The sequence below is a fragment of the Argopecten irradians genome, chromosome 1 (genome assembly GCF_041381155.1).
Source record: "Argopecten irradians isolate NY chromosome 1, Ai_NY, whole genome shotgun sequence".
Lineage (NCBI taxonomy): Eukaryota > Metazoa > Mollusca > Bivalvia > Pectinida > Pectinidae > Argopecten > Argopecten irradians.
Genome location: NC_091134.1, coordinates 58,186,556 through 58,214,418, shown reverse-complemented (window position 1 = coordinate 58,214,418; position 27,863 = coordinate 58,186,556). Strand labels below are relative to the sequence as shown.

General features: G+C 34.3%; 3 protein-coding genes and 1 long non-coding RNA gene across 4 annotated transcripts; 3 read left to right on the top strand and 1 right to left on the bottom strand.

Annotated features, from left to right (window-relative positions):
- Positions 1 to 2,312: 2,312 nt before the first annotated feature.
- Positions 2,313 to 8,197, top strand: LOC138308403 (uncharacterized). Its single transcript, XM_069249385.1, has 6 exons — positions 2,313 to 2,376; positions 5,114 to 5,164; positions 5,681 to 6,004; positions 6,385 to 6,690; positions 7,258 to 7,333; positions 7,756 to 8,197. The coding sequence occupies exons 1-6, from the start codon at positions 2,328 to 2,330 to the stop codon at positions 8,195 to 8,197; spliced, it is 1,248 nt and encodes a 415-aa protein (XP_069105486.1). The 5' UTR covers positions 2,313 to 2,327.
- A 1,650-nt stretch (positions 8,198 to 9,847) lies between these two features.
- LOC138335151 (uncharacterized) lies at positions 9,848 to 12,993 on the top strand. Its single transcript, XM_069284111.1, has 4 exons — positions 9,848 to 10,142; positions 11,783 to 11,833; positions 12,182 to 12,511; positions 12,705 to 12,993. The coding sequence occupies exons 1-4, from the start codon at positions 10,088 to 10,090 to the stop codon at positions 12,929 to 12,931; spliced, it is 663 nt and encodes a 220-aa protein (XP_069140212.1). The 5' UTR covers positions 9,848 to 10,087; the 3' UTR covers positions 12,932 to 12,993.
- On the bottom strand, positions 10,409 to 11,877 carry LOC138335161 (uncharacterized). Its single transcript, XR_011210247.1, has 2 exons — positions 11,694 to 11,877; positions 10,409 to 11,013 (listed from the first exon to the last, which is right to left on the bottom strand). It is a non-coding gene; the product is annotated as an uncharacterized lncRNA (long non-coding RNA).
- A 10,567-nt stretch (positions 12,994 to 23,560) lies between the features above and the next one.
- On the top strand, positions 23,561 to 27,832 carry LOC138308398 (uncharacterized). The gene is made up of 5 exons (XM_069249373.1): positions 23,561 to 23,602; positions 24,185 to 24,494; positions 24,791 to 24,991; positions 25,713 to 25,794; positions 26,384 to 27,832. Exons 1-5 carry the CDS (start codon positions 23,561 to 23,563, stop codon positions 26,550 to 26,552), a joined length of 804 nt encoding a protein of 267 aa, XP_069105474.1. The 3' UTR covers positions 26,553 to 27,832.
- Positions 27,833 to 27,863: the final 31 nt, after the last annotated feature.

The window sequence follows — 27,863 nt, the reverse complement described above, 5'->3', positions numbered from 1 at the left end:
TAAAAACGGAATAGCAGACATAACCTTCGATTAATCAACCTAAAATGTGAAAGTATATCTACAAAGTCAGACAGAAATTTATCATGGAGGAGTAAAATGGGAATTAATCTTTAAACATTTATCACGTACTGAAGCATCACATCGCTTTTAGTCGATACCTCATTGCATTTACACATAGATTCTTTGTGAATAAGTAATATTTTTTTAATATCATTGATGAATCAAATAAAATATGTTTAATCAAATTGGCAACAAAAGAAAAAATATATATATTATTGTATAATATAGTTCACTTATTCAAGTTCACAATCTACGACAGATTAGTAATGCTCTGCGTATCTTTTCAGATCAGCTTACTCATACCAATTCCCACATACTGTAAGCCAACTTTCATTCGCGTGCGATTTACTTTCGCAAATTTAGCGATCTAAGTAAATTCGCGAAAGTTTATATCCGCTAATTGCCATCTACATCACATTTACTGGTAGTAATTTTCATTTGATTTTGCAATCCGCTAAATTTGGTCTTCGCGAACTTGTTTTCAAATGAATTTCGCGAAATTTAATAGCAGCATCCTTTTGGTTTACAGTACGCAAGAATTAATGCTCAGAATCGAACATCATGTAATCAATTAGTTCATTGAATAGCAGTTCAAAAGGAAACATTAATTTCAATATTTTCCACTTTCAGAATAGGTCATCAGAGATGTTCAGCTTCTATGTCTTTCGCTTTCCCACATTTTAGTAACGAAGATACTTCGGATCCTGTATCAGGGAATGCATTCAATATCACAGATGAGGACTCAACTACGACCGATGAGGACACAAAAAGGACTATTAATTACGAACCGTACGTTAATACTCCTTCCAATATCATTAATGACATAGTTCAGAAGCCAGAGTTTTTCAACAAAGAAAAAACTGACTTATGTGAAACTGAAGCGAAAAAAGCGGAAAACAAGTTTGATACCGACGCGTTGTTCAGTCAAGTTAACAATACAGTAAATAAAAAAGTAGTCGGAGCTGAAGCTATCCATACAATATACAATGCCATTGATGAATTCGAATTTATAGATATGAGTTCAAAGGAAATAATTAAATCAAGAGAACTAGACAAAGGGTATTCTAGGTTGAGTAATAACGGAAGGGAACCGTGCGTCATTTCGAACACGAAGAAAAGGTCAATGCTGAATATCTAAAAGAAAAGTTTATATAAATAAATTATGTAATCGTGTTCGTTTTGTATGTCTTGATGAAGGGGCAAATCGTCTCGAAAATTTGACAATTTTGTTTTGTCCACACGGTTGGAATAACTTACTTGTCCCATATAAATAAATAGCATAATAAAAAGTTTTTCATTTCAGAAATTTTTTGTTCCTTTTTTATTACAGGTGAAACCGAAATGAAACCAAGTAATGAGACTAATTCACGTACCACGTGATATCCGACACTCTTTGTGTGGGACTAGTATCTCAAGTGGTGATAGAACGTAACTATCTGTAATCTTCCCGCTGAAATGAAATAGAAAAAAATAGTTCCGCACAAACATTATCGGGTATCATGTGGTACGTGAATTTTTATATCATAAAAAAAACCAAGCTGTATGTAATAAATCAATATTGACAATAAATATATCAATTGATATCCAGATAACTATGAATTGCAAATCAGCATAAACAGCTATTTGGAGAGAGATAAACTGCAAAACAGGACTACATTTTGTTTGCTTTGTCTGCCTTATAGATTTACTACTAGAAAAATCCAAACTCTAACGGGCTCTTGACATGCTAAACGCTGTATATATATATCAGAAAATAGATCACATCGTCGCAGAAAAATATATAATAAACTGAGCTAACAAGCAGATTCCTTGTAATAAAGTAATATTGTCTACACATACGCAATATGTTCATTCAACCGTCTAACCAGCTTTTCGAGCTTTCTGTTTGTTTCATACTCGGAATATGTTTTGCTCCTATGACCAGAGATTGTCAGACATCTCAATTTGAACGTTTGACAATATGAAATATTAAACCAATGAAAATCTTCTTGCTGTTCCTCAGATATATTCAGATTGAATTTGGAGGACACACAAAGAAACACTGTGACGCTGTAAAGTGAGATAGATGGAGAGATGGCTATCGACAATTGAACATGTAATCGTATCCACCAGTATAACGAAGTCTGATACCACATGTTAGGTAGGCTAGCATTGACAAATTCTAAATTGATACAAATAGTACTTTTGTGTAAATCCACACCGTGATCCGCCGGAAATTACATATAAGTTATTTATAGCACGCTGGATTTTGCACTTCAACCGGAGGCATGGACGCAAAGTTGGTGTTATTTTCGTTGCTGTTTCTTCGTGCATCAGGTAAGACAAAACATATTAAATTTAAACAGTTATGTATGCTACTAGCTACTAAATACCATTAAACCAGAATTAAACTCTAACTTTCATGTGCGTACTAAAGGTAATCCTATAACTAGGTCATGGATGTTTTAGGTTTATAGCCATTTGTGCGTTTATTTAAAGGAAGTATACTCTTCTGATATTTCATCATTAACACAAATATAGAAATAAATAAGTAATGTTTTCCTGCAAATCAGCATTAAACAAAATGTCTGAAACATTAACATGAGGGGATTTTAATTGGTGAAAATTATACATAATTAAATGTATATTATTTTTCAAAACGTCATCTCTTCAAAATTTAAATATAATATAAAAATAAATCATATTGAAATCTGCTTCACATATACAAATGCATCTGTACATGTAACTCATGTAATGTTTGAGTTATGGAATGTTTTGGGATATAGGCCAATTCTCCATTGTAAACCTAAGCTGAAGTCTAAATATCATTTGTATTCTATAGAATTACACTATACTGTACCTTGGCACAGCGGTGTTGATATGTATCTGTGCGCTTTATTACGTGTATAAATAACAAAACCGGTTTCTAGCATTATTCTATAAATAGGTACCCCGCCGTCATTCTATACCGTGTATACTCCATAGATATGCAAAACAAATACATACGTATATAGATGTTTAATATTAAGTACGACTATATATATATATATGATAAATTTAAAGAAAAATCCTTACAGACGAAATCTATAAGAAATAAAAACAATAACGACTGACTAGTGAGCGCTTTCGCCCCATTCAAGGGAGCTCTTCCTATGAGGATCTGCTAACTTTCTTCCTCTGAAATATGCATTTTGTGCATGGGTTCAGATGGTGCGTCTGAAGAGCTCACTTGAATGGGGCGAAAACGCTTACTAGTCAGTCGTTATTGTTTTTATTTCTTATAGATTTCGTCCGTATACATATATATATATATATATATATTATTGAAATATCTTCCTATGAGGATCTGCTAACCTTCTTCCTTTGAAATATGCATTTTGTGCATGGGTTCGAGAAAAAATGATATGCGATATTTCTTTTGTAACGATGCACCGTATATGCTCCATGTATAAGTTTATATTATATAAATACTACAATGTACCTGCATTAGAGGGTGACAGTGCCTAGTGTAACCTAGTCCGCTAAAACTGACCATAATCGCAGGCTCAAAATTCTGACTGATCGCCTGTTTATGGTCAGCTACCTACTGCTCTTGAAAAGCCGGGGATTGTAGTACAAATCTGGCGACAGCGATTATGGGACTTCTGTAGGTTTAATTGGGGTCAGAAAGGTATTGTCAGTTAAAAGAAAACATTTGGCACTCACTTTAATACATGTCACATCCCAACTCATCACATAAATGATGCTATGTCCCTAGTTATGGTCGAGACGTCCTAGAATCAATGTTTGGGTAGCCATCTTTGAAGACTGAAAGTTAATTTTAACACCCAATCAGACAGCTGGGATCGATTTCTGGTGAAATTCGACGATTCTAATTGGCTGTTAAAATTAACTTTTGGTCTTCAAAGATGGCTACAGAAACACTGATTCTTGGACGTCTCGAACATAACTAGGGACATAGCATCGTTAATGTGATGAATTGGGATGTGACATGTATTAAAGTGAGTGCCAAACGTTTTCCTTTAACTTTAAAGGCATATTTGACCCCAAACCAACATGCAGATTTCTCATAATCGCTGTCGCCAGATTTGTACTACAATCCCCGACTTTTTAAGAGCAGTAGGTAGCTGACCATAAACAGGCGATCAGTCAGAATTTTGAGCCTGCGATTATGGTCAGTTTTAGCGGACTAAGTGTAACCCCGAGGATATCACTGTCACCCTCGCCTCGGGTGACAGTGATATCCTCGGGGTTACACAGGCACTGTCACCCTCTAATGCAGGTAGTATTTTTTTTATTATACCAAAAGTCTAGCAACAAAACTAGTTTTCAAGTATTTGCAATCTATTGAAACATTGTAACTGATTTTTGCAAAAGTCGAACAGTCAGTGAGTCACCGGCAGCAGTAGAATAGCATATCAGCTTCTACTCAGTAGCGTTAACTATCATTGCATTATAAAAAAGAATACTCACAATAAGCATTTAGTGAAAATTCTTGTTGTCTTGTTTCCTTTGTTTGTTAAAATCTTAACGTTTTTGTAAATTTCAATGAATTTTGGTTTCGTCCCGTCGTCTGTTTACAACATAAGCAACGTCACGAAGACGCTTGAAATCGCATGTCTTCCGTTCAACCAACATATAGCGCTGGACGGTAAGCGAAAAGGTGTAAACGGAAAGCTCCGTCCTTAATTTGAAAACAAAACATATTGATAAATAGACTAATTTGGCAAAGCTATTACTAAATAGCTCTAGATAAATTTTGAAGCGTCGCTTCAAAAAACAAAGATGGCGTCGAAAAAAGAAACGAGTGCGCATGTTTTTCGGGCGGTTATTATTTTGCACTGTCAAAAATACACTATCACCCGTTGCTAGGGGGTTGCTACGAACGTGTCTATTGTTTCCTATTGTTCTAATGTTACATGCCGTGTGAAAGTGTAAAATACCAAATATCTCTCGACCAATCAGAATGCAGGATTCTCACTTGAGGTATAATAATTGTTCTTATCTATCGCCTGTGGTCCTATGTCGGTATAGCCTATTATGGTAAAACTACATGTGTAAATGCTTCTTTCAGATACGAAAGGAAGCCAGTGTTCAGATGGAGCAGTATCGGAAAACGTGACATGTGAGCTTTTAACAATATATAATTTAAATTTTAGATAATTTCCTTTATGATAATTACAATTGTCACTGGTTGGAGTAGAATAACGGAAATGATTAGAAAATATAATACATGGCATCTTAACACTTTTGATAATCTATATTTTGCAAATAGACTGATTCATTATCTTGACTCATATTTGCTTACCTCTCATGAAGTGATCTAGGCACTTTTAACCAAGGTAAGCAACAATATTAATTTACAGTATCGTAAATGTACTGTACTTTACAATATCTTTACACTTCATGCTGTCTCCGCCGCTGTCCTTGCCTATTTGGTAACTCGGGGATCAGACACAAGGATGTGTAAAAATAATAAGGTACAGATTTGGTGCTTGCGGAGCAGCTGATAGCTAAATGTAACATGTATCATATGATTGTATGTACTTATGAGCAACCCTATAGTTTATTTCAGTCTGCTTTCAAGATATTTTGGTCGATTTTAAACGTGACACGTAGGGCCTATTATTGAATTTTTCAGACATCACAATGTGTACGGACAGCCTTGTGACATCAGACACAGTAATCCTGAAAACTCCAGAGGTTGGAGCTAATGAAATAACAAGGTGTTCCTGTATCGTTACCTCAAATGGTAGTCTTAATATACGTATACAATATAATGGTATTGATACAACGAGAAACATTTCCGGATGCAGCAGCGGAAATTTAATTATCAAGTCAACATCTCCAGCTGGGGAAAGGCGTTCTAACTGCACCATGTCCCAGGACAACGGCATTTATATACCTCCTGTGACTGTAACATGGAGTGGACTGCTGGGCTTCAATTACTGCCTCAATGTTTCAGGTGTGTAAGATTGATATAGTATGACAAAGTCTGTACAATAGACAGGGATACCTCTGCCCCACCCACTGAAAACCTGACCTGTCAAATATATTCAAAGTTTGAGCCTTGTCTATAAACTAGACACAAAACATTTTTTCTTTATTTTCTCCTAAGGGTGTCAGTGAAATATTGTTGGTGCTGGTCAGCACGCGGTAAGCCTGATGCTGATAAGCCAAAACATTTCATTCAAGTTGAGATATTCCTGTGTCAATGCCAAACGCACGAAAGCTTGTGTTTGTCTTTAACACCATCATTTACATTTGATTATGGGTTTAGTAATAAATTTCGAAAACAAACTATGTAAACAAGTTGGTCATTTTACCTAAACTGTACTATTCCAGGAGTAGTAAACAGCCCAAATACTACATTTGCAATAGAATGCTATAAGCCTGAGACATTATCCACTAACTCATCAACTTGTACAGCTGAAATGTCACAACAGTTACCACAGGTATCAACATTGACCACGACAAGCAGTAGTGTGGTCCTGCCAGATGTGACAAATACCACGACAAGCAGTAGTGTGGTCCTGCCAGATGTGACAAATACATCCAATACTTATCTGGGGATAGCAATTACGGATCAAATAGCATCAACAGTGACACCTAGTGATCTAATAACACAAGCACCAGATGATAATACAGTCTGTAAGTATATCGTAGAGCATTAACTAATAAAAATACACTAATACTGTAAACTGCATTATTTTTGCGTTCACAATATTTTACGTCATTGAATGACGCTGACAATCACACATTCATGTAAAACTTCTCTAAGAAACAATTGAATTGGCGATCGAACTCTCTCGCGACATAGCGCGAACACGTCTGTCTCTCTCTTGAAAATAAAGCGGTTTAATGATTGAATGAATATTTAAATTGAATATTGTATTTTAACTTCCCAAATCAATTCAACACTAGAGTGAAAATTGCGTTATGTTATTGTAACATCAAACAGAGTTGACCTAGATTTGTATTTCGGATATTGTAGCACAATTCGAGTATTCTATTCTTCGTACTTATAACAAGTGGTTTCTTACTTTGCTATCCATTTGTTGATTAAATTGTGACTTTCAATATGGTTTTCATAAGTATAAGATGTTTAATCTTGGAAAAAAATCATAAAGAACTTGAAATGACACTTTTCCTTTTCAACGTTGCAATTCTAATTCATCATTCAGTTGTATATAACTATAAGTATATACTTTTGTTTAGATATGGCAGCAATTACTGTTGGTACAATAGTTCCTCTTGTCATTATCATCACCATCGGCTTTGCTCTATGGTTCAGGTAAGCTTATCTTCTACTTTTATGACGAATGCTTCCACGAAAAAATAAGAATGTGACATTATTGCAAATTTAATCAACTCATTTAATTTTGAATCGCAATATCCGAAGATCAAGTTTTTTTCTTAAAAACATAATCTCTTTTGATTATCTAGTAATTGCCCAGTTGTTGACGAAAATGTTTGGTGGGGAATACAACTGTGTATCAATTCAGCTGTCTGCATCCTTAAAACGAGTGCGACAGTATCTGCAGGCACAAACAAACTGATGTTCATAAGAGTTATTGGTACTGGAAAGTAATTTTTTTCTTAGTCCTAAATACTAAAGGAAGAAATATCACATGACATTATATAGTGGTTATCATATTTCCGCATAGTTGGTGATGTCCTTTTATAACAAAAGTGTATATTTTGTTCCGCGTTAAGACATGTACATCCTGCAGAAGGTCGAAGACGGCAGTCCTACGACAATGACATGGAGATGGCGTCCTCATCTTTACCTCACATGAGAGACACCCACGGATTTGCTTCATATGACAGCACTGAGGAGGCTCAGGAATACCATAATATTCTCTGTTCGCAAACGAACGATGGCGAGGAGGATATGAAAAAGCGCATAACATATCCCTTGTATCATCCGACAAACAATGTTATTGTTCAAAGTACTTTTATGGAATTCATTGACAAAGGACAAGAAGCGCATGACCCCTACGGGGACGCTCTTCCTTATATGGAATCCATCGACAAAGGACAAGAAGTGCATGACCCCCACGAGGACGCTCTTCCTTATATGGAATCCATCGACAAAAGACAAGAAACGCATGAACCCCACGAGGACGCTCAACGACAAAATACAAGAAGCGCATGACCCCCACGAGGACGCTCAGAGTAAATACGTACTTGGTAGTGAAAAGTTTGTTTATCCCTTGAACAACAAAATACCGGACGAATATTCGGAGGATAAATCATCTAGTATAACATACAAAGTGTTTGACAAGTCTAATGCTGCAGATGTGAATGCAGAGGAATATGATGAATCAACCAAAAATTCTAAGGATAATACTGAGTTTAATAAGAAAATAGACGAATAGAAGAAAACTAATATTTAGACGATGAATCTAATAAGAAAATAAAAGATTATCAAATTATCCCTGTAAAGATTTGTCGTTATTTAAGCTGATTAAAGCCCTCGTGATATTTCTTAAAATCCGCATATAAAAAAAATCTCAGAATAGAAATGTAATTTTTTGACAAAATTTACAACTGACAAATTTCTACAGATATTGATAATCTTATTTGAAAATCTCATAACTTCTTGATCAATATGTTGAAAAGAGACTGAAACCTCAAAGGTTTAAAGTTAAAGTTTTTGTTTATTATCCATATTTTACGTGAATGCATTCTGACGGCTTCGATGTAGTAATGCTCGTACATCATTTAACACGCATAGTTTTTACACTCTCAATAAAACACCAAAGATGTACATACATTTGTATAAACTTGATGGCGGATTCATGTTACATTTCCATGTACTATGACTTTTTGCTGCGTTTTAATTTTACAATTTTAAACAGTTGAAAGACAAATGGTATTTTAAGTTAAAATATGTTCACGACAATTTATTTTTGTGAATTATAATCTAAATATTCAGTTTTGTCATATTACCGACCATCGCTTTACCAAATATTAGATGACCCACTTCCAAAATATCGTACAAAAATGTGCTACAGAGCAGAGCTGAACTAATTGTAAGTACTAATTTCGATAGACAGAAACTCTATCACATTGACAAAGGTTTTAACATCACGCACCCGTGAAAAATAACAAAGTTTCCACCTCACTCGATAAAATATTAGTGGTATTTTTTATTATAAAAAGAGGTACATAAATACAGCTAGGTTTAGGTGGGCTCGTTTTACATTGTTATTGTACCCGTGTGAGTTAATTGAATCCTGTCATGTATGATCCAAGTTTTCGTTTATTATCTTGGTATCATAGTATAAATCAACAGCACAATTTCATACCAATAAAAAATGCAGATATTTAACCAATCAAATATTTTGAGGCACAAAAAATAAAAATGCAATGCATGTTATGTAATATAAACATCTTTTATCTTTCTTTCGGGAATGACAAAGAAAATTCGATTTTGAAAGGGAATATGATCAAACTATTATATGTATACTATTGATACCTAAGATAGCAGGTTAGCACTACGTTGTATTCCATCATACACCAAAGGAATCACAGCTGAAAATCTGTAACTTATTTAGAGAGTGTATGCCAAGCAGGGAATAGGATATAATTAATGGTAATGGCTTTCACCTGATAACGTAATGCATGCCTACCGACGTACGATTACACAGGTCTCAAATCTGTCTCCCTATTGTGGGAGTACTACAGCTGAAGGTATAGGGACAGAAGGTCACACCATTGACACATACGTTAGCTACATGTCTGTAACACTGCAGCTGATGAAACTCCATTAATCAGGATAATTCAGGATTGTAGCTCTTTTTGTTCTGAATACCGTGTGAAATAATTCAAATGTGGGTGTTTGTGTATTATAATTTTGATATCAAGACGGATGTGTTGGTAAACTAGCCAAAGGTGTTAAATTACACAAGTTGTTGTTGTGCGAGAATGTATTCATTTAAAGCGGTCGGGTATGACACAAGGTTTTGTCATTTTTATAAATTCGTGTGTATTTCTTCTTGGTAAAAAGTTATATCAGAATCACAAGGGATTCGATGAATAGATGGGCTGGCGAAACACTACCCCGATATGTTTTCTGTTACTGATCCAGATTGCAGGTTAGTACTATCAGCATAAATAACAGGAGTGACTGCTGGATATCTATAACATTTTAATAAACTATGTAAATTCCAAGCAGGAAGTAAGTAGAACAGATATTATACATAGTGTTCTAACGTTAAAGGTTTGGTAACAAATGTCTTGTTAAAGGACGTTAAACTAGTCAAACCGAGCAAAGCTCTTGTATTATATAGGACCTTACATGAGTGATCATTTCATATGAAATTTTATGAAACGAATCTAAGAAGTTTTTATTTTTGCGAGCCTTGGCATTTTGTCCAGCCGTCTTCGTTATTCTGACGTCACGTCACTTTTCCTGAAGTTATTTTTTTGTTTCTGTCTGACGTCACAATGGATTTCCAGCCAATGAAAATCGCTCCACATCATATTACACTAGTGACATACGCAAAAATATTACACGGGTGAAATCACTGGATATCAGGCGAATTATGTGATAAACCTATATTGGTCATTTTTTGTTTCCTTTTCTACCACAATACGTCGAATACTTTTTTCTCATTGTCACTTCACAGATAGTTGACGTCATCAATTATCGAATGACGTCATGCTGCTGTACTCTGATCGCTGCTTGCCACTATTGAAACTGAATGTATGACGGCGTCGAAATCTTTCCTGTTTTCCCATTCGTAGCATAAACTATCGACGCAAAATTCATAATTGGCCTTTATTTAGTGGCGTATCTCACCTGACGAGGACCCTTAGGGGTGATTTCGGTAGAATTTAACGCACCTAGTTCAGACTCTAACTTAGTTACAATGGTTTGATGATTATTTGGCGGGATGTAGATGTCACTTTGCCGTAAACATGTCCAAATGTAGTTCGACAATGACAAGGTTATTGTTGAAGTACCTATAGAAATCAAGATTCAAAAAACGTTCGGTAAGAAGGAATGCATGGAATAGTTGTTCATAATTAAAATTATCAATACATTATTTAAGTAATTAAATATATTTGAATATTAATGAGTGCCTATTTGCTTATAATGCTATCACTTGTAGATGATTTAATTGTGGTAGAAACAGGTCACATACTCGCGGTTATTAGATACGGAATTTATTACACACTCGTTAGTTATTTTTTAAAAGCTGGTGTCTTTTGTAACTTTTACAAAATAACTCACTCGTGTGTAATAAATTCCATATCCATCAACCACTCGTTGTGTAACCTCTATATACGTTATATTTACATGTCCAAACAAACAAGTGGCATTGTACATTGATAGTCCACAAGAAAATAGACTTTGTTTAGGAGACATGATAATGTGAGTACATTATTTTTGTAATACACAATGTGATGTATCAAAACAACCAAGCCAACTTTGGATGTTTGGGCTGGGTTGAATTAAATTTGATGAACAAATGAAACATGAAATAATCTGTACACTTGAAACATGGTGTTTAAGAGACATTCAAATTAATTCATGATAAATCCTTTGGAACAAAAGTTTATGCATCTTACTCGAAGACTTATCAATGTTTTTATCGAGTATTTGGTCCAAACTGTATATATTTTATCTGAAAAAAACATACCTTCAAAAAGCCTCTCATATCAGATTTCCCGAACCGTCAAACTAAAGAATGACAGGGACTTAACATGTTTGTATTGGATTTTCCTTCAGAAACGACAGGGAGTCGGTGTTCAGAAGCTGCACAAACAGCTGGTATACCGTGTAAGTCGCCTTTGTACTACCCATCTATAAAGGTAAAATCTATAGATAATTAATATATTAGACATTAATTTTTATCATTGCTAAATTGTGAAATGAAACCTTATTTGGCTTACACCCTAAATCAATAAGTGTGACACTCTATTGTGTGTTTCCATCATCGATATATGTTTTAAAACTATAAATGATAACTATGAAATGATATTTTGTCGTTGCTGAGTGAAGGAATTAAATATTTTGTAGTTTATATTCTGAACTAAACAGATAACTATTTTATTGTCCTTAATCGATATATGTTTGATTTGGACACCATACATCCTAGGGCAAAGCTGATTTTATCTCTATTTCTAGACATCCGGATGTGTAAAGATGGAAACGTGACGTCAGATAGAGTGATACTGGGCACACATGGGGTCGCGGATACAGGGGAGACAACTTGTTCCTGTATTGTTAACTCTACATCCATCGTTATTATCTACATAGAGTATTACGGTGAAGGGTTAAACCCCAATACATCCAGTTGTGGTAGTGAGGTTGTGGTTCCTAAGAGTGGCTCTGTAGAGGAAGACATACGCTATCAATGTAACACATCACCTGTTCGAACTGTTCATGTAAGACCAGTGACTATAACATGGAACAGGAGATCTAGCGGAGACTCAAAGTACTGTCTTAATGTTACAGGTAAGTATAAACATCGAACTTGAAACGTCTATGGTGTAGAGAAAAAGAAAAGAAAAGGGACCATAGCTATTAATAAGACGTTAATTAATAAAAAAAACCCAAACAAACAAGAAAAGGAAGTCATTATTCAGTATTATCTATACGACTAATCTATAGAGTACAATAAAAAGTTAAATAAACTTCTATATTTCAGGCGTGGTTATGATACCTAACACTACATTTACAATAACATGTACCAAGCCATTTAATTCAATACCATCACCAACAACAATTCCATCAACCAGAACTACGACAATTGCATCGGGAGGTATTACAAATGAGCCAATTACAAGCGATGTCGAAACTGAAACTACCTCACCTGTTTCTCATAGCACTTCATCAACCAAAACACATGGTAATGTTGTTATTGTTAAAAAATAAAATGATTCATAGGAACATATCATCAACAAATGAAATGAATTTTGTTATGGAATTAAAGACATTTTTACAATATGGGCCAGAGACCGAAGTCTATCCAGGAAGTAATGTGATATCGTAAAAATATTTCCTGGTTCGTCATAACCAGAGGTTTGAAAGTTCGAATCAAATAACAGATGTAGAGAAGTTTAACTTTTTAGTAATTATTTTCATTTTATTAGAATCTACGTGTCCTTGTTTTATTCTTTTTCAACATGTTTTTTTTAGGAGAAGAAAATTGTGACAAGTATGTACAAGAATGCCGTTGCGGTGTTAATGAAAAACAGTACATAATTTTACCTGGTAAGCTTTTTCAAATTTATAGGGTTCACTTTTTTTTAAAACAGATATGCGTTCTTCCATATAAATACTATGTATAGTATATATACGTGCAGTATGATGTTGATATGATCAGAGTGGGTTCGAGAAATATTTTCTTTAATCTATGTAGAACTATGTCACAGTAGTAAGGATATCTTAATTGATGGTTACTTTAAGTTAATCAAACCAACAATGAACACCTTACACATGTACATTATAAAAGTTCTTTATTCTATTAGTTTTGAAAGCTTTCAATCTCTCTTGCAGTGTACGTTGTTGCCATTTTGGCTATTTGCCTATGTCTCGTTTCACTATACGCAGCGGCCATGACCTTTCTGTATGTAAGAAGGTGAGTAATGAGAGGATATCATAGTATGCTTTGTATAATGGCGTTACAGGTAGATAGAAATACAAAGTCACAATTTTGTCACCAAAAATTGTTTTTGAAAGCACAACGTAGGTATTTGGGGATTTTCTGGTGATAAATGGAAATTTTGGTCACGTAAATATGTGATAGGGAGCTCATTGCCAATGTAATTGACACCTGATGGAATGGTGAACTTTTACCAGTGAGTTACGTAGCTCCCTTTATATTTTGAAAGTAGAATGTTCTCTGTCTATGTTTTGAGTTCATCTTTACAATAAGTTATATAACTGGCTTTTATAAACCGCCATTGTTTAATATTACATTACGTTAGTCAATGCACCGTGTCTCCTCCCTGGACCTTCATTAGAAGTCAAACCATGTAGAACAAGATCCGTAAGTGCATCGACAAATTGTTATGACCATTATATAACACATGAACTCCAAATTCTAATCATCATATTTTGCATACCTGTTTGTGATAGTAATGAATAAAGTATATATTTAAACAGATGTGTGGAGAAAAGATCCCTTCGTGAATCAGATACAAGGTCTGAGATGCCAGATGAAGGAGGATATGAAAACATGTCGGTGACGGCGACAGTAGACAGGACCTACGAAGGCCTAGAATTAGCTGAGGTTGATTTAAATGTCAATACCTATGACGAACTCAGGAACTGAGGCCCTGCCACCTATTATGTTTAACAGCATACGTAACTTTGGTCCATCTGCAGTTTCGATAAAAATAATCATTTAAAAATAAAACACGTATTTTTACTATCCAATATACCTGTGCGTTCACGGATGATCACCAGGTAAATACAACATGGGGACATTTACATCACGTTCTGATTTAGAGGTTTTATAATGTTCATATTCATGTTCAACATAAAAATGTACTACTTTAGCAAAACTGTGTACTGCATTATGGCCACATTTAACATACTTACATTTGTGCTGGGTGTATAAACTGCAAAAGAGCGAAGTATCAGTAAGTAGTTTCGTATCACTCAGATGCCTCTGACATTGCGATACGATTAGATATTTTCGTTACGAAAGAGCTTAATTGCAATTAAAAATCATTCACATTGTTTTATATCTGAAAGATTCCAAAAGTATGTATTCGATTTATAAACATTAACATTGGCGAACACTTCATATATGTACAAAGTCATGTTTCAAGGAATGCAAGTTCATGAAGATATTGGATAAAAAAATCCTTTAATGTGGATGGAAATATTTGAAACATTGTATTAGGTATGTTTTCATTATGGTGATGCAATTTAAAGTGATAGTTGAGACTTTTATCTCATTGTGTACCTTTCCGTGGATGTATTATCACATTTCCAAATGTGGTGATACAACATCTGACAATAAATGAAAATTTCATAATTTAACACCAATGTACGTTATTTAAATATGTACGATTTTTAGCCGTAATTGAGCTAAAATAGGGTGTTTTTATAGGTGCATTGTGTGTTAAAAATGAACGAATGATACATGAACACTATCACCGGATGTCAGGATGGGGAAGAAGAGGTGTCTCCACCCACATTATGTACTAATACACTGTAGTACCAAGGCTGTTATAACGCAATGAAACTGATAGTATAGATATCAAACTGTGATTAAATGAAAAAGCTGTCAAACATCTTGTGTGATTTCATTATAAATCATCTAAATGTTTCAACTGTCCTTGAGCTGTAGAAATATACAACGCATGCAGTAATTCATGCATGGTTTCCTACACTAAACCGTATCGGTATCGATATGATCTTCAATATGATGAAGTAGGTCGATTATTAGGCAGATAGATTTTAGGATTCAGTTATAGGCCTCGAAATCGCTATATCAAAACAAAGTCGAGTACTTTAAAAAACGTTGTACAGACTTTCATATGAAAGCGGAAGTAAAATTATTTTTAAAAATATAACATCAATACTGAAATAACATCCTTCGTCACACTCATAACATTACAATACTCTAATACTTCCTATGGTAAAACATGTATATAGAGTTATAATAAAGAGAATCGCTCTACCATGGACATAACTGCCAATAAGTTGATATCGACAACAAGGTTACATAGAAATACCCGAAACTTTTTTGTTTATTTGATTAATTAACGTCCTATTAACAGCTATGGTCATGTAAGGACGGCCTCCCATGTATGCGGTGTGTTGCGTGTATGTTGTGCGAGGTGCCTGTTTTGGGAGACTGGGTATATTCATGTTGTGTCTTCTTGTATAGTGGAACTGTTGCCCTTTTTATAGTGCTATATCACTGAAGCATGCCGCCGAAGACACCAAGCAACACACCCCACCCGGTCACTTTATACTAACAACGAACGGCGAACCAGTCATCCCCACTCCCTGCAGGAGCAGAAACTACCACTTTTATAGACTTTGAGTGTCTCGACCAGCAGGAGCCTTCCTCCACAGGGGCTAACGCTTCAACTCAAGGCCAAATGTGAGGCGGGTGCCCAATGAGGGCATGTATGAAAGATAAAGTCATTTAGGTAGAAGAGAAAAGATAAGATCCTAAATTTAGTCTCCTTTTACGATCATTCAATAGGGGCAAAGCAGGTTAAATGTTTTACGCCCCATACCTGCAGTGTCAAACCCTAAACATAATGTCCAACAATGAAATAACCAGGTTAGGACAGCAGGGGTTTTTTAGTTTTTACCGAAGACTACCAGAATATTAAATAGTGCAGTCATTGCAATAACTAGTCATGTTTACACACAATACACAGCGAGTTCATTAAAAACATTGTGTTTACAATGTAATGGCGGGGTGGTAAGTTTGTACTTTCAGGGTAGTCGCATTAGGAAAGATAAAGTCAGTTAGGAAGAAGAGAAAAGATAAGATCCTAAATTTAGTCGCCTTTTACGATCATGCAATAGGTGAAAACTGATATTCGATACATTCTAAATCGACAAATAAAGTATTTCCGACGATGCCCCTACTTCAATATTTTACAGTATAATGTATAATTCCCAGGTATCAAAGCAAGTAGTTGTTCAGATGCGGCAGACAAAGAAGACATCCCACGTGAGTTATTGTTAACTGTTAAATGAACTTCATACATGCATGCATGCTGGTTACATTTTTACCAGTTATTTTGTGTTATATCTGGAGAAGTAAAATAAATTAATACGCACCTATTCTTATAATACTTGTTTCTAATACAATGTATTTCTATTTCATAACTGCGTGTCATAAAAATGCTAACAGAAACATTTGTTTAATATAAAAAAGAATTAATGATAAAATAATGTAATTCGGCATACATGTGTAAACGGCTCTTTGTGTAAAACGAAGCATAGAAGTTCCAGATTATTCTCTCATGTACTGTATAGATAGTTTTGGTATTGGCACAACTAAATTAGGTTATTTTCAATGAATTACTTTATCATAGTTATTATGAATAGATAGATCAACATTTTCATTTCTTGTAATCTGACAAAGAGAAAAGGTGAGCTGTAATCAGATCATCCTTTTATCACCACTTTGGTATAACAGCTTTTATAACATTGACGTATCTGAGCCACGTGACGTCGCATGCAGTTTTGTACTGGATAAAAACTAGATGTGTTTATATGTTATTTTGATGTGTTCATCGAACAGTATATTTTTCATTTAGTAATTGGAGCCTACCGCATTACGTCCCTTTGTGCGCGCTATGTTTCTACTATCAAATTACGAACAGTGAGTATGGTAGTTCCGGTTTCGGTTGCAACGTTGAGTAACGTCATGTGTTTACCGTGTCGGCACAAAATATTTGCCTGTTATGAGCCACGGACTATGATATCAACATGACAATGATAAGTACAGGTACGTCACAAGCACATGAATGTTTGAATACGCAACTTTGAAGGGTATAGCGATAGTATACGATATATATATATATTGTGACACTTTAGCAGGGTAGGCACTTCTACGTGCATGCACAATCTGACAGTGCGTCGTTGGCAACAGTTGAGATAATGTAGGCTAATATACTATACATAATATGAAGCCTAGAATAAAATAGAATCAACCTACGAGGTTACTTAGAGTATTGTTTGGCTTTTTTATGTATAGAACAGAAATCCAGCTCCCCCACACAATTTTAGACTGCATTATATCAACTTGACAGTAACCGAAAACTGACCGATATGCAATTATCATTGACAGAACGTCAAACTGTGTGATAAAATACACACAACATACTGTACATGTACATTGTACTGTACCTTTTCATTACATGACATTCCCAGACTATCAGACAATTTCCATAGTAATGTATATTTGGTATTATGACTCAAAACTTTCATACATTGTATAAATGTACTACATATGTACAGTACATTTTACAGTCAAATTCGTTATTTAAATTGTCAATACAAGGTGTATATCTTAGTTAAAACAAGTTAAAATCACACATTTTAAAAAGGGTTCGAAATTAACACTCGCCAACTGGCCAAATGCGAATTGATTTTTGGAATGGTGAGTTGAAAAATATTCTGCTTGCAATTTTTGGCGAGCGGATACATTGTAGTTATTCTCAATATATAGAACCAGACATCCAAACACTGTTCATTATGTGAGCTTAGACAAAAGCAAGTGATACTTTAATAGTATTTAACTAGTTTTCATTTGCACAAAGTGCCATATTCTGAAAATAAATTGTTGTTACACTACACTACAGTGACACTAAAAATGTTCCAACATTTATTGTTTCCTACAATAAATTAATATAATAAATGTCGATGAATTTGGTTTGCTTTTTAATTTTACTTTAAAAGTGGTAAGCAAGTTTCTAATTTGGCGAGTTGAAATTTTACCAACTTGCCGAAAATGGATAGTGGTTTAAAAAATTAAATTCTACCCCTGTTTAAATATAATGCGTAAAAATGTTTACCAAACCTCATTCAATCCCGGAAAGATGATATTACACTGTATTACTCAATACCGGTACTCACATTTATATGTGTGTTCCAACTATCAGGTGTGAAATATGAAAATATATATTAAACGGATGATGTCGTGACAATGCAATCCATTTCATGAATGAGAGCTATTCAAGGTTTACTATATATATATGAATGAATTAAAAAGAATAAAAGTATCGTTTAAAGATAGAAGTTATAAGGGCTCAACGCATAATATTCATGCATGTATTGGTACAAGAAGTAATACTATCACGGCCCTAAAGTACATCTCTGGACTATTCCGATCATAGTAAAAATTAAGGCATTTCAGGAAAGAGAAAAACACTGACCAAAAACAGACCTTCAAAGTTGTCCTTGAAGACTGTGGAGAGTGACGCCCATCTTCAAAGCTATGTAGTCAAGCAGTGTTTTATTATTGTATTGTTATTAAGTGTAGACTTATAGAAATACCATTAAGTTAAATCAATACTTAATGATCAAAAATGTATCACCTGTTATTAGATCAGTTGATTAGAACTGTTAAATTTAATTCAAGAAATATAATTTGAACACAAGTAACACATTTGCAGCTTATTTATTCATTTACAATGTATCAATTTATTTAAGCACACATCTGAAATATTTCTCAATATATTTTCAGGGTCTACAATTACATCTATAGTTAACCAGTTTGAGTTCTGAAAAAGATTTAGAAGATTACTGTAAAACAATAACTATTGATCACTGATCAACAGTGCCAATTTAAGCAGATTCATAAAAAAATGACATTAATCATGTTTGTATGCATATTATAAATAAAGTCAAGGCAACTACAATGTATTACTAGTAATATGATTTTATGTAACAACTTTATTTTATCTTATTGTTATAATTTTTTTCCAAATGATATGATGTGAACAAGTAATGTAGTGACATTTTTTCATCTGATTCAAAATTGGGTTACTATGTTAAAAAGGAAAAAAATGTATTTTGAAGTTTATTTTAATGTGTATATTGAATAAATCAGGAGGCTTTTTTGTCCTGTTTTGTTTTGAAATCTGTCCGTCAACAAACCACAGGCAAAATGTTCTAATTCAATTAGCCCACCATTTGATTATATTCATTGTGTATTGTGATATATATTTAATAAATGGTTTTTCGTTCACGATCCATCTGTTTTCCATTCTTTCTCAATCTTAAGTTGTGCACACTCAAATTTAGGAGCGATGTTAACACATAATGGCCAACAGACACTATTTTGATAACTCAATTTTTTCCAATTTTGCTCAGGAAGTGCTGAAGGAATCTTTCTGTGCAAGACTTGTACTGCAGGTTGTCTTTGGGCCTTAGTAATGGGAAAAAAAGACTAGCAAAAGAAATGTCAATATTTCTTTTGATTGATCCATCTATGGTGGACATTTACATTCCTTGTTTGATCTCCTGTTAGTTATATACTTGTACCTTAACCAAGGAATGGAACCATTTACTTATAACCAATAAAGAACAAAGTTTGTGCTATAGTCTGTTAAGGAATATTTTGAGAAAATTGAGACTCATCATCTCTAGGCTGCATTGGCAAGGTACATGTACTGTATTCGACCCAATACGGTCCCAAACCCTTTAAGCACAGGGACCTGACACGAATTTTTTTAACCAACAGTATACACATATATATAATAGATACTATAATATATATCTGTATACTGTTGGTTACAAAAAAATTGTGCCAGGTCCCTGTGCCTATAAGTGCTTCTCCCCATTTTTGGGCTTAAATATCACTTGACTCAAATTAAATGCAGACAAAAAATATGAAAACTAAAGGCTTATAATCATTTCTTTTGTATTTCATTTAACTGACTCACTTTCTTCAATAGTTTATTAGGCTGAACAAATTGGTTCCATTAAGCGTTCTTATTTGTTTCAATATTGTTTTAAATGTGCTGGGTGCTTACTGGGTCAAATACAGTATTATAAGACTCTTTCATATGTGGATATTAAGGATAGGGATATTCTACCCGAGGGTCACAAAATGTAGTAAAACCCGAGGCTTGCCGAGGGTTTTGCAACATTTTGTGATCCCGAGGGTAGAATATCCCTATCCTTCATATCCACTTATGAAAGAGTATTTTTCTTTAATACCTTAACTTTTTATTGCAATTTTACAACTATAATATCCCACCACTTTGAAATAAATTCGAAGAAATCCACGACTGAGAGTCAATTTTCCATTCATGAAAAATTACGCGATATTTTCAACAAAAATTCCGTTGTTTGCATCTTTTATAGTAAAATCAGTCAAAATTTTGAAAAAAATGTTAAAATTTTACCGAGAAAATAGAAATTTTGTTGACACCGTGATGTCACGAGGCTTTATTGCATGGGTAGCCATGCAATACAGCCTCAGGCGACATGGGTGTATTGCCCTAGACCAGCCAGTATTACACAGGTATGAAAGAAAATGTTTTGATATACTGGAAACATGTATGTCCTTGGTAAAATATGCCCTACCCAACATGTCCTAGGCTACCCAACATCTGCCCTACCCTAATTTTTTTATCTTGACATACATGTCAAATGATGCAGTGCATAAATTAATGCACCATTTCAATTAATGACTATAAATTCATAAGTCTGGGGAAACCACCATATTAATGCAACAAACAGCTACAATTATATCTGCGAACAAAAAATGTACCAGGTATTTATCTAAGCTTTGAATTTTAGCTGAAAGTATTTTTTATTACATTATATAATGTTTTAGCCACTATGTGACATGTATAACCCATAGAAGGTACATCTGATAATCTTACAAGTTACAAGTCAATTATTGGATTTGAATTTTGATTGACTACTTCCCCAGTAAATATATATCCTATATGTACCTGAAGCTTTGAGGTTTAAGGTATCACCTATAGATTATATTAGACCGCAGAATCAAACCAAAAATAGATTCCTAGAAATCCCTTTTTGGGCACAAGATTTCATAGAGAGGTGAATGTTTCGGAGCCTGCTGATTGGGTATTCAGGGCGCATCAGTTTCAAATGTTTAATGTGTGGGTTGGGCAATACATGTAGATGTAAAATATGTAAAGAAATTTTAAAATTCTGTCAAGTGTGTGTCTGACAGGGGGAGGTAATCAATATTGGAATTTCATGAATATTTTGGTCAATTTTTGGTGCGGAATTCAACATAAGATGGAACCCCCCACATAAAAGTTTAGCAAGATGGTAGATCTTTATTTCTTTTTATTCACAGGTATGCCAGATGCCATTCTTCAAAATTAGTGACAGGTGACCAGACTTGAAAACTCCATTTAACCTGGACAGTGGCAAACGTTAATATATCGTATATAGCGAAATCATTTGGTTCTGCGGTCTCTATACCACATATTAGATTTCCAAACAGTCTCATATTTTACCTACAGTTGGTAGTAAATGTACCTACTAATGAAAGTTTAGTTTAATGGGCCCATATCCTGGTAGTTTCTTAAGTAGTGGTAACATGTGCATGCAAATGCCTACAAAAATGAACAATAGAATGAAAAAATAATCACATCTGACAATGGCTAATTTTATTATAATGGATTCAATACAATGTTCCAACACTAGATGCACGTGGTTCCAGTTTTTCTTAGACTGTCTTCTGATGAGTGATGTTTTGGATGGTCTTTAAACCTAAAAGGAAAAATTGAATCCATTAGAGGCAGGGGACAGGCTAAATTGAAAGAAATATATAAATGCAAATTCTGTATTCGTTTTATATATGTATTGATAAAAGAGCAGACTGCCTTGAAATTTTAACAATCAAATTCTTACCATATATCTTTCAAATTCTACATGGCACTGTCTGCATGTATAGTTAGTAGTAGACAAAAGATGACATATTGTGTACATGGTTTCGACACGGATTAATGATAGAAAGTGTCCAAAGAAGAGCGACAAAATGTCTATCAGGAATGTCACATCTAGCATATAGTAAAAGACTGGAGAAACTGAAATTACCAACATTGGCATATAGAAGAATACGAGGAGACATGATAGAACTCTTCAAAATTTTAGATGGAGTATATGACTCCGAATGTTGTAACATTTTATCTTTATGGAAAGATGCAACGGACCGCGAGAGCAGCAGGGGGCATAGGAGGAAGCTATTCCATACAAGATCTAACTATGGGATTAGGAGAAACTTTTTTTCACTAAGAGCTACTAAGATATGGAACGATCTACCAGAGAATGTAGTGATGGCGCCAAATATAAACTCCTTCAAAAATGCGTTAGATAAACATTGGAAAGAACAGGAACTCTTATACAACTACAAAGCCTTTATACATCATTAATTTATTATTATTACCGGATAAAAATGTATTAACTGTAAACTCTATATTATGTCTGAGTCTGGTATAGAGGACTTTACATATAAGTCCTGAACCAGAAATAAAGTTATCTTAAATATGTATTTAAATCGATACACGATGATGTGAAATAATGTAACATGTATTGATATACATGTATAGAATTTAATGTATCAATGAGAACCTGTAGTTTAAACGTACCCTGTGCGCAATGCTGAAACCTTTAGTCTACTACGTATACCAACTGTATAGACTATATATGTACCATTGTCATATGTACTAAAATGTAGAGAAACAACTACATATGTACATTGTGTCATTGACAAACTTTATGACAATGCAAACTACGGTAAGTCTCGATTTCCACAGGGTGAAAAATTAATAATAAAAAAATGTTTCAGTGAATCTTAAAACCTTATACATATGCAAGACGCTTTTGTGCCTCGTATAACCGCTATAACATTTTTTTTAAAACTCAAGCCGTACTGCGCAGCTGTAAGTGATGATAGAGAAAACACATTTTATAATTGAATCGAAAAAGAGTGTGTATTGTATCTGATCGTAATACTCACAAAATGAGATTTAATAGCCCAGCCAAACGGAAGAACGTCGACTTGACGTTTGATGTGTACGATGCGGCATGGCCTTGTTTACATTGCCGTCCAAACCGGAACTACCAAAAGTAGGCAGCGCCGCCCGACGGCTAACGGCGTCAAATAAAGGGACGTAATGCGGTAGGATCCCATTTAGTAGTAATACACTTATATCACGCTCAGCAGACTTAGATTTGTTTGTGTCGGGTATATACGCAACCATCTTCGATACTCCAGAGGTTCCGCTCACTTACGATCCCTACACCCCTGGACCATCTCATAGTAAAACTGAAGGCAGCTTAGAGGAAAAACAACTGGACCAATCACATGCCAGCAAAAAAGTATTTGAAAACTACAGAAAGAGCGACGCGAAACTTCAAAGTCAAACAGTCAACCATAGTGTACCGTTATACGGACATCAAAGGCGTACATTTCCTGTCCTGTTCTGTTGCCTCAAGTTTTACTATGAGATAGTTCAGGGGTGTAGAGATAGTAAGTGATCGAATCCCCTGGAGTATCGAGGATGAAAATCAGAACAAAATCATAAATCTAAAACATAAACTATTTGGTTAGTATTATTAAGAAATTGAATCATGCTTACAAAACCACATTGTCCCTTAATATTGGACTTGTTTTTTTAACTTGATCAAACTATTTAATGTTTTATCCAGAAACATTCAATAACCAGTCAGTTAAACGTTAACAAGATCAAAGTACTAGCAATTACAATCTGGCTTGGTTTAATCCTAGATATCCGGATGTGTGAGGATGGAAACGTGACGTCAGATAGAGTGATACTGGACACACACGAGGCCGAGGATACAGGGGAGATAACTTGTTCTTGTATTGTTAACTCACCACTCATCATTCTTATCAACATAGAGTTTTACGGTGAAGGTTTAAACCCCAATACATCCAGTTGTGGTAGTGAGGTTGTGGTTCCCAAGAGTGGCTCTGTAGAGGAAGACATACGCTATCAATGTAACACATCCCCTGTTCGAACTTTCCATATAAGACCAGTTACTATAACATAGAGCAGGAGATCTAGTGGAGACTCGAAGTACTGTCTTAATGTTACATGTAAGTATAAACATCGAACTTGAAACGTCTATGGTGTAGAGAGAAAGAAAAGAAAAGGGACCATAGCTATTAATAGTACGTTAATTAATAAAAAAAAAAACCAAACAAACAAGAAAAGGAAGTCATTATTCAGTATTATCTATACGACTAATCTATATAGAGTACAATAAAAAATTAAATAAACTTCTATATTTCAGGCGAGGTTGTGATACCTAACACTACATTTACAATAACATGTACCAAGCCTTTTAATTCAATACCATCACCAACAACAATTCCATCAACAAGAGCTACGACAGTTACATCAGGAGGTATTACACTTGAGCCAACTAAAGGCGATGTCGAAACTGAAACTACCACACCTGTTTCTCATAGCACTTCATCAACCGAAACACATGGTAATGTTGTTATTGTTAAAAAATAAAATGATTCATAGGATTATATCATCAACAAATGAAATGAATTTTTATGGAAATGAAGACATCTTTACAATGTGGGTCAGAGACCGAAGTTTATCCAGGAAGTAATGTTACATCGTATAAAATATTTCCTGGTTTATCATAACAAGAGGTTGGAAAGTTTAAATCTAAAAACATATGTAGAGAAGTTTAACTTTTTAGTAATTATTTTCATTTTATTAGAATCTAGGTGTCCTTGTTTTATTCTTTTTCAACACTTTTTCTATGTGTATGTACAAGAATGCCGTTGCGGTGTTAATGAAAAACAGTACATAATTTTACCTGGTAAGCTTTTTCAAATTTATAGGGTTCACTTTCTTTTAAAACAGATATGCGTTCTTCCATATAAATACTATGTATAGTATAGAAAAAATGCACAAATGACGAAGTCTTCGTTAAGCATTAGCGCTTTCACTTTATCTTCAGATGCTCAATGTTGTATAGTATGTGTAGTATATATACGTGCAGTATGATATTGATATGATCAGAGTGGTTTCGAGAAATATTTTCTTTAATCTATGAAGAACTATGTCACAGTAGTGAGGATCTCTTAACTGATGGTTACTTTAAGTTAATCAAACCAACAATGAACACCTTACACATACACGTCATAAAATTTCGTTATTCTAATAGTTTTGAAAGCTTTCAATCTCTCTTGCAGTGTACGCTGTTGCCATTTTGGCTATTTGCCTATGTCTCGTTTCACTATACGCAGCGGCCATGACCTTTCTGTATGTGAGAAGGTGAGTACCGAGAGGAAATCATAGTATGCTTTGTATAATGGCGTTACAGCTGGATAGAAATACAAAGTCACATTTCTTGTCACCTAAAATCATTTTTGAAAGCACAACGTAGGTATTTGGTGATTTTCTTGATAAATGGAAATTTTGTTCACGTAATTACGTGATAGGGAGCTCATTTCCCATGTAATTGACATCTGATGGAATGTTGAACTTTTACCAGTGAGTTACGTATCTCCCTTTACATTTTGAAAGTAGAATGTTCTCTGTCTATGTTTTGAGTTCATATTTATAGTAAGTTATATAACTAGCTTTCATAAAACGCCATTGTTTAATGATATTGAAGAGACATGAAATCTACATGTAAAAATCCATCTGTTTTCCCATACTGGATCTTAAAGCTTATATTACGTTATTCAATGCACCGTGTCTCCTCCCTGGCTTCATTAGAAGTCAAACCATGTAGAACAAGCTCCGTAAGTGCATCGACAAATTGCTATGACCATTATATAACACATGAACTCCAAATTCTAATCAGCATATTTTGCACACATGTTTGTGATACTAACGTATAAAGTATATCTTTAAACAGATGTGTGGAGAAAAGATCCCTTCGTGAATCAGATACAAGGTCTGAGATGCCAGATGAAGGAGGATATGAAAACATGTCGGTGCCGGCGACAGTAGACAGGACTTACGACGGCCTAGAATTAGCTGAGGTTGATTTAAATGTCAATACCTATGACGAACTCAGGAACTGAGGCCCTGCCACCTATTATGTTTAACAGCATACGTAACTTTGGTCCATCTGCAGCTTCGATAAAAATAATTATTTTAAAAAATAAAACACGTATTTGTACTATCCTATATACCTGTGCGTTCACGGATGATCACTGGAAGGTAAATACAACATGGGGACACGTTCTGATTTAGAGGTTTTATAATGTTCATATTCATGTTCAACATAAAAATGTACTACTTTAGCAAAACTGTGTACTGCATTATGGCGACATTTAACATACATACATTTGTGCTGTGTGTATAAACTGCAAAAGAGCGAAGTATCAGTAAGTAGTTTCGTATCACTCAGATGCCTCTGACGTTCCGATACGATTAGATATTTTCGTTACGAAAGAGCTTAATTGCAATTAAAAATCATTCTCATTTTTTTTTTAATCTGAAAGATTCCAAAAATATGTATTCGATTTATAAACATTTACATTGGCGAACACTTCATATATATACAAAGTCATGTTTCAAGGAATGCAAGTTCATGAAGATATTGGATAAAAAAATCCTTTAATGTGGATGGAAATATTTGAAACATTGTATTAGGTATGTTTTCATTATGATGATGCAATTTAAAGTGATAGTTTAGACTTTTATCTCATTGTGTACCTTTCCGTGGATGTATTATCACATTTCCAAATGTGGTGATACAACATCTGACAATAAATGAAGATTTCATAATTTAACACCAATGTACGTTATTTAAATATGCACGATTTATAGCCGTAATGGAGCTAAAATAGAGTATTTTTATAGGTGCATTGTGTGTTAAAAATGAACGAATGATACATGAACACTATCACCGGATGTCAGGATGGGGAAGTAGAGGTGTCTGCACCCACATTATGTACTAATTAATACACTGTAGTACCAAGGCTGTTATAACGCAATCAAACTGATAGTATAGATATCTAACTGTAATGAAATCAAAAAGCTGTAAAACATTTTGTGTGATTTCATTATAAATCATCTAAATGTTTCAACTGTCCTTGAGCTGTAGAAATATACAAAACATGCAGTAATTCATGCATGGTTTCCTACATTAAACCGTGTCCGTATTTGAGGATTCAGTTATAGGCCTCGAAATCGCTATATATAGCATCGTCAAAACAAAGTCGAGTACTTTAAAAAAAACGTTGTCCGGACTTTCATAGGAATGCGGAAGCAAAATTATTTTAAAAATGTTACATCAAAACTGAAATAACATCCTTCGTCACACTCATAACATTACAATACTCTAATAATTCCTAAAGTAAAACAAGTATATAGAGTTATAATAAAGA

What these genes read in the sequence shown, in the direction of transcription:
- LOC138308403 (XM_069249385.1), top strand. Translation starts at nt 2,328, where the DNA reads ATGGACGCAAAGTTGGTGTTATTTTCGTTGCTGTTTCTTCGTGCATCA. An exon ending in GCTGTTTCTTCGTGCATCAG is followed by an intron (nt 2,377 to 5,113) that starts GTAAGACAAAAC and finishes TGCTTCTTTCAG; the next exon opens with ATACGAAAGGAAGCCAGTGT. An exon ending in TTACTGCCTCAATGTTTCAG is followed by an intron (nt 6,005 to 6,384) that starts GTGTGTAAGATT and finishes GTACTATTCCAG; the next exon opens with GAGTAGTAAACAGCCCAAAT.
- LOC138335151 (XM_069284111.1), top strand. Translation starts at nt 10,088, where the DNA reads ATGGGCTGGCGAAACACTACCCCGATATGTTTTCTGTTACTGATCCAG. An exon ending in GTTACTGATCCAGATTGCAG is followed by an intron (nt 10,143 to 11,782) that starts GTTAGTACTATC and finishes ATTTTCCTTCAG; the next exon opens with AAACGACAGGGAGTCGGTGT. An exon ending in ACAAACAGCTGGTATACCGT is followed by an intron (nt 11,834 to 12,181) that starts GTAAGTCGCCTT and finishes CTCTATTTCTAG; the next exon opens with ACATCCGGATGTGTAAAGAT.
- LOC138308398 (XM_069249373.1), top strand. Translation starts at nt 23,561, where the DNA reads ATGGCCTTGTTTACATTGCCGTCCAAACCGGAACTACCAAAA. An exon ending in GGAAGACATACGCTATCAAT is followed by an intron (nt 24,495 to 24,790) that starts GTAACACATCCC and finishes TCTATATTTCAG; the next exon opens with GCGAGGTTGTGATACCTAAC. An exon ending in ACCTTTCTGTATGTGAGAAG is followed by an intron (nt 25,795 to 26,383) that starts GTGAGTACCGAG and finishes ATCTTTAAACAG; the next exon opens with ATGTGTGGAGAAAAGATCCC.